Raw genomic sequence first — 12,553 nt, 5'->3', positions numbered from 1 at the left:
CTTGTCCTTCCTTCACCCTTTCCTCCACTGGTTTTTCTGCTTTCATTCTTTTTTTTTTCTTTAATTTTTTTTTTTTTTCGCTTCTTTCTTTTTGGTCCTGGGATGAGCCCAGGGCCTCACGCATGCTAGTCAAGGGCTCTACCACCCAGCTACACCTTCAGCCTAAAATTTCTATTTTCAAGCTTTGTTGGCTGGTGGTGCTGGAGATGGAACCCAGTCCTGGCCTGGCTCTTCCACTGAGCTACACCCGACCCCTTTTTCCTTCTTTTACATGATTTTGTATTGCTTTTCTTTCTTCCTTCCTTCCTTCCTTCTTTTCCTCCTCCCCTTCCTCCTTTCCTACTTCCTATTTCCTTTTTTTTGTTTATTGATTCATTTGAGACAGTTTCTCACTATGTCCCCAGGCCGGTCTCCAACTCTCCACCCCCCACCTCTGCTCTGCAGTGGCCGGGATCACAGGTGCCCGCCACCTCCCTCTTCTTCATTCCTCATCCACGAGCACAGGCAGCTGCTAGGCCTGAACTGTAGGTCACGTGGGGACCTTCTCATTCCAAGGCCTTCCTTGAGCCCAGTCCACGTCCTCAGCACAGAGATGACCCCTCAGTGGGCTTCGGTGGGCTCTGAGCCTCTTACCTGGAAGCTGTGCCATCCCCATGCCACCCTGATTTCGGGGGGGAAAAAACAAAGTGACAGTGACAAGAATAAAACCCTAGGACAGAAAAAAAAAAAAAAAACAACCCTAGGACAGGGATCCCCCAAGCGCCTGTCCGGCTGCCTCGTGCTGCCGCACTGGACTCCCAGGGGAAGCCTGGGTTCCCTCGGCAGCAGAGAAAGGGCATGGGCACTGGGGCCAGGCTCAGGGCCAGCCAGGTGCATGTCACACACATAACAGTGGCACCTGCTCCAACCACACCACAGGGACTTTATGAGGACAACAGATTGTTGAGGTGATCCTTCTGTTTCTGTAACTTAAAAGCAATTCTTCTCAGGCTGGGGGTAGCACACCTGCCCAGCAGGCACGAGGTCCAGTGCCAGCCCCGCCAAACAACCACAAAGTAGATGATATCACTGATAAAAACCCTTATCACTGGTCAAAATTGCCCACGGTTAAAACTACACCGGGGATGATTTAATTTGTAACAGGCAAGGAAAAGAAAATGAGAGGGGGAGAGGAAGAAAAAGGAGAGAACAGAAAGGGAAGAGAGAGAGAGAGTGAGCCCTCTTATTAGTTACTTGGAGATCACAAAATCTGTCTGGAAGAGACCAAAAACTCATACAGAACAGGAAAAAAAAAAAAAGAGGTAAAATAAAACCACCACTGGCAAAGACTAAGATAACATCAAGTTTTGACCAAAATTTCAGTCTGCAGACTTTGATTCGGGTAAGTTGGACTGGGTAGAAATAATGAGACAATGGCAGAAGTTAGGTGATCAATTTATTTTTTATTTTGGTACTGGGGATTAAACCCAGAAGCACTTGACCACTGAGCCACTTTCCAGCCCCCTCCCCTTTTTTATGGTAGTTGGTCACAATACCTTTATTTTATTTATTTATTTATTTTTATGTGATGCCGAGGATCGAACCCAGGGCCTCACTCTACCACTGAGCCACAACCCCAGCCCCTTTCCCAGCCCTTTTTATTTTTAGTTTTGAGACAGGAACTCACTATGTTGTTGAGGCTGGCCTCCAACTTGTGACCCTCCTGCCTCAACCTCCCAAGTCACTGCAATTACAGGCATGTACGTCACCGCACTCAACTTGGATCAATTTCATTCCCCCCAGATAAAAAGTCTTTATTTTCTCTGTTCCTATAAAATTTGATCACCAAATTCTGGTCTGGAAGCCAGAAGTCTGAGAACAAGCTGGCTCATAGGAAGACTCTTTCTCTGCCTCTCCTTAACCTCGGCAGCTGCCAGCAATCCATCTTCCCACCTGTGCCTTCACCTTCGCACGGCCTCCTCCTTGGCATCTGTGTGTCCAAATCCCCGTCTTCTTATAAGGACACCAGTCCAACTGGAGTCAGGGCCCGCGCGAGTCCAGGATGACCTTGTTGTAACTTCATCACATCTGCAAAGACCCTGTCTCCAAATAAGGCCACATTTATGGGTTCCGACTGGGCATGAACTGGGGGACACTATTTTGTGTCCTGTCCTGGACACACTCAGCCACAGGTATATATTCACCTAGGCTGTGCCTGGGTACATGTGTCTAACACAGATACACTACCCTGGCCCAGACACAGTGGTCAACAGGTATTCGCTCCAACATCATAGATGTACGCGTCCATCAAATATGCTTTCATGTAGCCCAGACACACCTGACCATTAGATATGCCCTTACCTGGCCAGGCACATCGACCCACTGTACCTGGAGAAACTCCAATTTAATTAGGTCTCTCTCCTCTTAACATTCCAGCTCTTTAGACAGGAATCTTCATTTCCCAAATTGAAAATGGATCCTTTTCACTGGGCAGAGATCAAAAAGGCTGGAGGTGTTTGTTTATTTTTTTTTTAGTTATAGGTGGACACAATATTTTTATTCTATTTTTATGTGGGACTGAGGATCGAACCCAGTGCCTCACTCATATGAGGCAAGCGCTCTCCCTCTGAGCCACAATCCCAGCCCCTGGAGGTGCATATTGTACCCGCCCAGGACAGCTAAAGGCCGGGGAGGCGGCTCCATGTTGGCAGGCCCTTCCCAGTCCTGCATGGCTGGTCTCCCTCATCCATTCGCCCTGTCCCTCAACAAACCTCAGACGTACTCACCAGGCCTTGCCCACAGACCTGCAGGCCCGCAGGCCCCTGGAATGCCAGCAGAGAAACAAAATCAGACACAAGCTCTTTGCAGCAGGGTTCTTAACAGTGAACCCTTCTTCTTCTTCTTCTTTTTTTGTTTTTTCCTAATACCTTTGTTTATTTGTTTTTATTTTTATGGGGTGCCAGGGATTGAACCCAGTGCCTCACACATGCTCGGCAACTGCTCTGCCACTGAGCACAAGCCCCAGCCCCAGTGAACCCTTCTTATTTGTGTATTTGAAAATTCTCTCTGGGTGAAGTGCTAATTGTTTTTTAATATAAAAAACCCAATTTTATTCTCAATAATGTTTCCCACCATGGGCTGGGGTTGTGGCTCAGGGGTAGAGTGCTCACCTAGCACGTGCGGGATGCTGGGTTCGATCCTCAGCGCCACATAAAAATAAAATAAAGGTATTGTGTCCAGCTACAACTAAAACAAAATATTTTTTTAAAAAATGTTTCCCATCTTCACCTATTGACAAGGCTATCCCTTTTATCATAAAGTTTGATTTGAATTTGAATATACCTCAAGCATCTAATTCAAATTTATTTTTCTACAATCAGCATTTTTATTTTTTTATTTTAAGATGGGATCTAACTATGTTGCCCTGGATAGCCTCAAACTCAACAATCCTCCTGCCTTAGCCTCCCAAGTAGCTAGGACTACAGGCCCGTGCCACCACACCTAGTTGTAGTATTTTAATATCCAGTCAATTCCTCTCCTTGATATGAGCCTCTATCATTATTCCAAATGAACAGTCGTTTCTCACAGTATTTCTATTCTGACTTACCCTATTACAGTTTATTTTTTAAGTCCTCTCTGGGTCTAAACTCTTGCAACTCAAGCCTTTTCTATGCTTTCTGCAAAAATTTTCTTTCCAGGGCTGCCGAATATAGTTGTTTGGGTTGTACACTGCACAATCACATGGTTGCTATCACATCAGAATCCTGCAACTCAGATTTTCATATTTTCTTTATTGTATCTTTTTTATTTTTAACTGAGGATTGAACTGAGGGGTGGTTTATCACTGAGTTACATACCTAGCCCTTTTTTGTATTTTGTTATTGTGAGACAGGGTCTCACTAAGTTGCTGAGATTGGCCTCAAACTTGTGATCCTCTTGCCTCAGCCTCCCAACTAGCTGGGATTACAGGCATGTGCCACCATACCTGGCTGCAGGGGTTTTCTAAGATGCACATTGGCTTCTATTTCTACCATCTCTGAAATTGTGGTGTACTTGTTGTGCATGCTCTTAATTAGCAATGTTAGGAACTGTGATGTTACATATCTTACCATATCTGGTGAGTCCTCACAGCAAGTGGCCGGGATCTGAAGCCAGTGAGACAAACCCACACCTATAGTTTAATACAGAAAAAAATATATATATATACATTGGGAGGGACCCCTAGGTCAAGTCATCTGGAGAAAGGAAAACACCTTGACCATAGGGCATGGGCATGGGCATGTGTGTGTGTGCATGTGGACACAAAAGCATGTGGGTGGGGTGGAGCCAGGGAAAACAGGGACTGCAGCCTGCGGAGAGGGTAGGACCCACCCAGCTTCCCTCTTGCCCAGCTTTTCCTCCTGGAGGAGATGCGAGAGCGGAAGTTCGACGGCTTTGCCCGCACCATTCAGAAGGCCTGGAGGCGCCACGTGGCGGTACGGAAGTACCAAGAGATGAGGGAGGAAGGTGAGCTGCTTGGGGTGGGAGACTCAGGGTGGGCACAGATGGATGTAGAAGAGCCACACCTTGACCTCTGCCCTGACCCCATGTTAACAGCTTCAAACATCCTGCTCAACAAGAAGGAACGGAGGAGGAACAGCATTAATCGGAACTTCGTCGGGGACTACCTGGGGCTGGAGGAACGGCCAGAGCTACGTCAGTTCCTGGGCAAGAGGGAGCGTGTGGACTTTGCAGACTCGGTCACCAAGTATGACCGGCGCTTCAAGGTGAGGCCCTAGCAGGTGGGCACATCCAAGACCCTGTCCCTGCTTGAACCAGAAGCACTGCCACCTGTCCCGGACACACTCAGCCACAGGTATATATTCACCTAGGCTGTGCCTGGGTACACGTGTCTAACACAGATACACTACCCTGGCCCAGACACAGTGGTCAACAGGTATTCGCTCCAACATCACAGATGTATGCGTCCATCAAATATGCTTTCATGTAGCCCAGACACGCCTGACCATTAGATATGCCCTTTCCTGGCCAGGCACATCTGTCCACAATTACACATTCATCTCACCCAGAAGCCCACTGCAGGGCTGGGAATGTAGCTCAGTGGTAGAGCACATGCTTAGCATGTGCAAGGTCCCGGGTTCCATCCTCAGCATTTAAAAAAAATGCCTCAGTCACAAGACCCAAGCACTGTCACCTGGTCCAAGAGCTGTCCTTGAGCCAGGGTACCAAGATCCAGCAAGTGCTTCACCTACCTTGTACCCATTTGCTGGCCCAGTCACCCCTTTTGAGCGGATATACCCTCACTCAGCTTTCTTCTGTTTCTGATATAACTCATATACCTTTACCTGGAGGGACCCCTTCACCTTCACTTCACCACCCCTGCACCTGGGCCCAGGCTGCTCATGCCCCAGGCTCCAGCCACCACCAGCCTCTGGTTCTGCATTCCCACAGCCCATCAAGCGGGACTTGATCCTGACCCCCAAGTGTGTGTATGTGATTGGGCGAGAGAAGGTGAAGAAAGGACCAGAGAAGGGCCAAGTGCGTGAGGTCCTGAAGAAGAAGCTGGAGATTCAGGCCCTGCGGGGAGTCTCCCTCAGGTGAGGCCAGGTCACCTGTGATCTTCAGCTGCTCTCACACTTGTTGCCCCACTGTTACCCTGAGAGTCTTACCTACGGCTGTACCTGTAGCCCTCTCTTTGGCCCTACCTGCCACATTCACTTGCTCCTACATTCAAGATCCTTATGCCTCGACAGCTTCGGTCCTTGCACCACTCATTCTCCTACTACACTTCACCCAGCCCTTCTCTATTACCAACTTTCCCCGCTCCCCCGTTCCCTCACCTGTGTCAACCCCTCACTTGACCCTTACCTGACAGTCCGTCCCTTGTTGCATCTCACAAGTTAGTTCTTCCGCCACCCTCACCTGTCGCTCTCGCCTGCCTTTCCTCCCATTTCCCCCAGCACGCGACAGGACGACTTCTTCATCCTCCAAGAGGACGCGGCTGACAGCTTCCTGGAGAGCGTCTTCAAGACCGAGTTCGTCAGCCTTCTGTGCAAGCGCTTCGAGGAGGCGGCACGGAGGCCCCTGCCCCTTACCTTCAGCGACACGTACGCCCCTGCCCCAGCATCATCCTCGGGCTGGTCTTGGCGCAGCGACCCACTCTCCAGTCCCAGGGACCCAGGACCCGAGCGCCCAGCGCCTTGCCCCTCCCTCCGCGGCCGGGAGAGCGGGGGAGAGGGACCCCAGCTAGCGGCCCAAGCTTCCTCTTCTTCCCGCAGACTACAGTTCCGGGTGAAGAAGGAGGGCTGGGGCGGAGGCAGCACTCGCAGCGTCACCTTTTCCCGCGGCTCAGGAGACATAGCGGTACTCAAGGCTGGCGGCAAAACCCTCACGGTCAGCGTGGGCGACGGACTGCCCAAGAGCTCCAGTGAGTCTGCGCGGAACCGGGGGCGGAGCCAACGAGGGAGACCAATCACGGCTAGGGGATGGTCGGGAATGCGCAAGAGCCCCACGGCGGGCCTAGGGAGACAGAAGAGGACGCTGCGTTAGAGACGCGACCAATGAGTGGGAGAGAAGTGTGGGAGGGCGTGGCCAAAGGGGCAACCCTACAACTGGCAGATGGCGGGGGCGTGTCCGGGAGTGGGAGGGCCCAAGAGAAAGGGCCAGTGAGGGGTGGAGCCCAGGGGGGCGTGGCCAATTACTGGGGCGGGCTCCAGGGCCTAAGCCTGCCCTACAGTCAATGGAGTCCTACAAGCACTGTAGCTCACTATCTTCTGTCCAGATGTCAGTGCTGAGGGGAGAGCAAAGGGCCTGAGGGGCGGTGCCTGGAGTCGAGCCAGAATGGAGGGGACTTGTGGGCGGGGCCTACAATCAGGTGCAGCTGAGCCACCACCCAAATACCTGCATCCTTTCTTCTTTTAGAGCCTACGCGGAAGGGAATGGCCCAGGGAAGACCCCGAAGGTCAGCCCCGGCCCCTACCCGGGCGGCCCCTGGCCCCCCCAGAGGTGAGAAGATACCCCTCACTTAGTGTCTTCATTTGCCTCTCGCGGGCTCCAGGGCCTAAGCCTGACCTACAGTCAATGGAGTCCAACAAGCACTGTAGCTCACTATCTTCTGTCCAGAACTTTCCAAGCTCCCCATCTCCCACAGAATACAGGCTAAATTTAGTTTGATATTCAAAGCCCGTCAAGATCCCATTCCAGGGCTGGGGCTGGGGCTCAGTGCTAGAGTGCTCTTCTGGCAAGTGTGAGGCCCTGGGCTTGAGCCTCAGCATCACATAAATAAAATTAAAGGTATTGAGTCCACCTGTAACTAAAAATATATGTATTAAAAAAGATCCCATCCCAGCTAGCCAGTGAGTGACCTCTTCGCCCATCCTATGCCCCTGCCATGCAAAATACATTTTCTTATGCAAACTACATTTTATTTTGCCAACTCACCAAATTTATTCTTACCTCCAGGCCTTCACTTGGGCTATTTACTCTGCCTTGTCTCCCAAATCCCCACACTTGATGAGCTCTGATTTATCCTCCAAGACCCACCCACAAAAGCCCTCCTGCGGGGGCAGGATGTTCTTCTGCAAAGCCTCCCTTTAGACCTTCATGTCTCCAGGGTTCCTCCCATACTGGGCTGAGTGTGGCTGCCTCCTCCCTCCTGAAATACAGATAATTCCTCCCTGACAGACACCCTGATCTTTGCTTCCACCACAGGCCTGGACCGAAATGGTGTGCCTCCCTCTGCCAGAGGGGGGCCCCTGCCCCTGGAAATCACATCTGGAGGGGGCTCCCAGCGGCCTCCCCGGGGTCCTCCATCCTCAACCCTGGGGTCCAGTAGACGTCCCCGGGCACGGCCACCCTCAGAGCACAACACAGAATTCCTCAATGTGCCTGACCAGGGTGTGGCAGGGTAGGTGGGGTGGGAGGGCAGCCCCAGGAGGTGGGCAGAGGTAAGGGAGTGTCTGGTGCTGTGATGAGCACCCCCTTGTCTCCCCAGCATGCAGAGGAAGCGCAGCGTTGGGCAGAGACCTGTGCCTGGTGTGGGCCGACCCAAGCCCCAACCACGTGTACATGGCCCAAGGTGCCGGGCACTATACCAGTACATAGGCCAAGATGTCGATGAGTTGAGCTTCAATGTGAATGAGGTCATCGAGATCATCATGGAAGGTGTGTGCACCAGGGCAGAGGTTGGGGTATGGCATAGTCAGAACCCTGACACCACCAGGCTGCCCCCCATTGTTGCACATCCTTCCCATCCATGTGAAAACAGAAGCCACTAGCTTACAGCTCTGAGCAACACCTTCCATGCCAGTGGCATGGCTGCACGGGCTGGAGCGCACTGGCTGTGAAGGTCAGTTCCTAAGCCACCTCGGGGCTCTGGCCTCACTGCATCACACCTGGTCCCTGACCCTCATTTTTCTTACTTGTCACATATTTCTAGTAGCAGAACCTACTTTAAAGGGGAAAGAAGCTGCATCTGGAGGGCCCAAGCCCCTCCTACCTTAATTCCCTGGGCTGCCTCCAGCAGAGCCTAGGACTTAGGACACACTCTACAGACAGATGTGGGAGCCTCCTGGGGTCTCAGAGACCTGTTCATTCCTGGGTTCACTCTGGGGGTTGGAGGAAGGAGCCTGTTGAAGGCGATGGATAAGGGATGAGCACAAGAAATGGTTTAAAAAATGACAGGGCTGGGGGTATGGCTCAGTGGTAGAGCGCTTGCCTACCATGAGCAAGGCCCTGGGTTCCATCCCCATCACCACAAGAAAGAAAAAGAGAAGAAAGAAAGAAAATGACTATGTGAGCCAGTGGTTAGGAAAGACATTCCTCCCTCCTTCCTTTCTTTCCATTATTAACAACTCTCCCTTGTGTCAAATCAAGGATGCAGAGATAAGTAAGACACAGAACTGGCATGGGGGTTCTCTCCAGGGTAGCTGGGCATCACCCCAAGCTCTCTTCTCTCACACAGATTCTTCAGGTTGGTGGAAGGGCCGCCTACATGGCCAGGAGGGTCTTTTCCCCGGAAACTACGTGGAGAAGATCTGAGCCGGGAGCCTGGGATTGTGTCCTCCACCTGCTCGCCTGTCTGTCAGGATCCAGGCTGTGCCAGCAGAGTCTGGATTACTTTGGCTGCATTGGCCAGAAAGTCCAGTTCCATGGCCTCCATCCCAGCCCAGACTGTGGGTCTGAAGAGTCACTGCTGCAGCAACCCTCGTAGGCTCTGGCCTCCTTCCTGTCACACCTGCTGCCGAAGTCTGTATTTCTTCTTGTATCAAACACGGCTAACAGCAGAACCTACCTCCCAGCTGCCTTATGTTTATGAAATGAATGTCCTAGGCTGTTGACCAAATGCCGGGCATAGTCCAGGGTGAAGGGGCCTTGACAAGTGGGACTTCCCCCTTCTCTCATCATAGGCAATAAATATGTGCCTGGTGAAAGAGTGAATTAAAATCATTGAGTATCCACAAGGACTGTGTTCTCACAACCCTGTGAGGTGGGAGCAGTGAATGCCCCCACTTTGCAGGTAGACAAATAGAGGCTCAGAGAGGTTCAGCCTCTTATCCAAGACTCAACAGAGCCCCTCTCACCAAAGGTTGAATTTGTCCCACTTTCCTTTCCAGAAATTGCACCCTAAATGATCCAACAGATGCTGTCGACCTCTAAATCTGCAGCCCTCAAACTCATCTGGAACCTCAGTAAACCGTCAGGCAGGAGGCAGGTTCCACATGGTTCCCTGCAAGCCACCCTGGGTCACCCCTGGCCCCTGCCCCACCATCCTATATATATGCTCTCTTAGTCTTTATTCACCTGGGGTCAGGACCAGTTCTGACATTCTAACATTCTGATGGATTCTGAGTATTCCAGGGCTCCCTGTTGGGGCAGCTGTAACTGGCAGGGAGACCTGCTACTGCGTGAGCCTAGAGATCCAGGCTTTCCATTCTGGACACCCCCTCTGTCCTCAGCCCCTCAAGGAGCAGCCAGTCTGGGAGGAACATGGACAGACTGATGGATTCAGTACAGAGGAGACACAGATGGCATTGCTGGAGGAGCCCGGAAGGCTGAAGAGGGTTGGTCTCAGTAGATCCTGGCTACAAGCATGACACTGTTCTAAGCCATGACAAGGACATTCCAGGCAGTGGACACCTGAACCACTGGAGAATAAAGGATGAGACATCCAAGAAAGAATGTCCAACAGAGAAGATCCCTACCTTCTCTCTTCTGCATTTACCTTGGGAAGCCAAGCTGGGCTGGGAAAAAAAAAAAAAAAAGATCACAAGGCTGCAAACGGGTCTCAACAGCCCTATTATTGGTCAATCATTCTGCAAAAGCATTTAATAATCCCTTGAATGTCTCTGCTCCACTCCATCTCTGAGATTCTTTATTCCAGCACAACCACCACTATGTGCTTGCCTGTCTGTAAGAACTTGGTGTGAGGACAGGCTGGAAGAGGACTGTGTCACTCATCAACATCTTGGGTTGGGCATTTCCTGAGCACAAAAGAAGAATCAGGGCTTTATCTCCCTTCTCTGCCCTCAAACTTATCGTGTAGGCTGCCCTCCCTTCTGGCACTTTGAGGTTCAGCCCTATGGTCCCACTGCCATTGAGGGTACCCCATTTTCAGGAAGTAAGGCCTTCTGGGCAGAATGGATGGATAAGGGTTGGGCAGGACATTAGTGATGGAGAAGCGGGTGAGTGTGGTATATTTTAACAGACAGCATCTCATATCTAGGTTACAAGAATCTTCAGGCTGCAAACCTCAATCACCTTGGCCGCACCCGCTGCTCAATGCCACATCCTGTGGACTCTCACAAAATTTCTTAATTTGGGTCCCTCCTCTGAGTTCCTTGGGGCCCAGTCCCTTCTGAGGCCTCCCACCATCCTTCCTCAGATTATATCACCCTCCCCAGAGTGCAAGTGCAACATCCCTCTCCACCTGGCACCAAAATGACTTTTTGTTTTCTTAAAACTTAATGAATTTTTATCTGAATGGTAATTAAAAGAAAAAAAATTATTAAAATAGCATCAAAGTGTGAAAAGTCAATCCCTTAAAAATTCCTACTCCCCACCTCAGAATTTTGGGGGGGGTTGTTGTTGTTTTCAGTGCTGAGGATCAAACCCAAGGCCTTGAGCATGCTAAGCAAGCACTCTTCCACTGAGCAACACCCCAGCCCTGTTTGTTGCTTTTGTTTGCTGGTGCTGAGGATTGAACCAGGGCCTGGAATATACTAAGCACATGCTCCTTTCCCGTTTTTTTTTTTTTTGTTGTTGTTGTTGTTTTGTTTTGTTGGTTTGTTTTCAGGTACTATGGATTGAACCCAGGGATGCTCGGCCACTGAGCTACATTCCCAACCATTCTTATTTTTTATTTTAAGACAGAGTCTGCCAAGTTGCTCAGGCTGGCTTTGAACTTGGCTACAAAAGCATTTAACAATTCTTTGACTATTTCTGGTCCTCTCCCAGGTATGACACATCTATAATCCCAGTGTCTGGGATTACAGATGTGTCATACCTGGCTCCTCCCATTTTCAAATACCTCCTATTATCTTCCCTGCATATAAAAGCACAGAAGCACATCTTGTTTTACATATATAGAAATACACTGCATATAAAGTCCACACTTGCCTGAGACTCAACACTTCTCGGACTGAATGATGTATTGTAGAGATTTGCAATTAAGGGTCTATTTTACTCTCTGGCCTAAAAACTCATCTTCCAAATGATCACCAGGGATCAAATGTTGTACCTCCTTCCGCTACAAATTCATCAGTGATTTTACTACAAATCATAATCGAGGGCCTGCAAGCCCCATCCCGCACCATATTCACTTTCTGACCCCTATATGCTGCCCTCATTCTGCTCCAGCAGTGCAAAGGGATTCTATTTCTTGATAAACAAGCTTATCCCTCCCCATCACAGGACATTTGTACCAGCTTCCCTGAGCACAGTACTTACTTGACCTTCCATTCACTCCTTCTTGACCAGCAGGTGACAACTCAGAAGTCACCACCTCATCACTGTGACAACCTTCTGTTTTATTTGTTTTCTTCTTTGGGCTGAATAGAACCCAAGATCAGTTTCTCCATTTGACTACTGCCCCATTTTAAGGTTTGAGTTCTGGAGCAGGGATTCTTGTCTGTCCCATTCACACCTGGATCCCCAACGCCTAGATGGGTACCTAGCACAAAGAAAGATGGACAAAATCCACTCCACACCAGTGCACACTGGGCTCCGCATACTTACTCCAGGAACCACACCTCGCCACCCTGAGGTTTCATCCCTTTATTAAGCCTAAAGACCAAAAATCAGCTTCCTTCCTGCACTTGGCTATTACTTCAATTATTGAACTAGGTGCACTGAAAAACTTCATTACTGTTGCCAATTTTCTCCAAGAAGGACCAATTAAAAGAAAAACTGTTGTTTATCGCCTTTGGAGGGCTGACGATGGAACAGGCCAAAAGGGCATGAAGTTGCTCATTTTGCAAACGATCGGAGAGCTTCCTCACGCCGGATCTCTGTACTTTGCCCCAGCCTTTGGCTCATAAACCGGCCAGCACTAGTCCACGCGACGGTCTAGAACTCG

General features: G+C 50.2%; 1 protein-coding gene across 1 annotated transcript in view; it reads left to right on the top strand.

Annotated features, from left to right (window-relative positions):
• The window catches only part of Myo1f (myosin IF), a 37,208-nt gene extending 26,213 nt beyond the window's left edge, over positions 1 to 10,995 (top strand). Inside the window, exons 20-28 of the mRNA XM_015503740.2 lie at positions 4,371 to 4,485; positions 4,576 to 4,745; positions 5,431 to 5,576; positions 5,940 to 6,086; positions 6,258 to 6,406; positions 6,901 to 6,984; positions 7,690 to 7,885; positions 7,973 to 8,142; positions 8,942 to 10,995. Of these exons, the coding sequence (XP_015359226.1) occupies positions 4,371 to 4,485; positions 4,576 to 4,745; positions 5,431 to 5,576; positions 5,940 to 6,086; positions 6,258 to 6,406; positions 6,901 to 6,984; positions 7,690 to 7,885; positions 7,973 to 8,142; positions 8,942 to 9,018 (1,254 nt within the window). The 3' untranslated portion in view covers positions 9,019 to 10,995. The remainder of the gene's footprint in view (positions 1 to 4,370; positions 4,486 to 4,575; positions 4,746 to 5,430; positions 5,577 to 5,939; positions 6,087 to 6,257; positions 6,407 to 6,900; positions 6,985 to 7,689; positions 7,886 to 7,972; positions 8,143 to 8,941) is intronic.
• Positions 10,996 to 12,553: the final 1,558 nt, after the last annotated feature.

This window comes from Marmota marmota, unplaced genomic scaffold (genome assembly GCF_001458135.2).
Source record: "Marmota marmota marmota unplaced genomic scaffold, marMar, whole genome shotgun sequence".
In the NCBI taxonomy this organism is placed as follows: domain Eukaryota; kingdom Metazoa; phylum Chordata; class Mammalia; order Rodentia; family Sciuridae; genus Marmota; species Marmota marmota.
The sequence above is the reverse complement of the archived record's forward strand: the minus strand, read 5'-3'. Positions and strand labels throughout refer to the sequence as shown.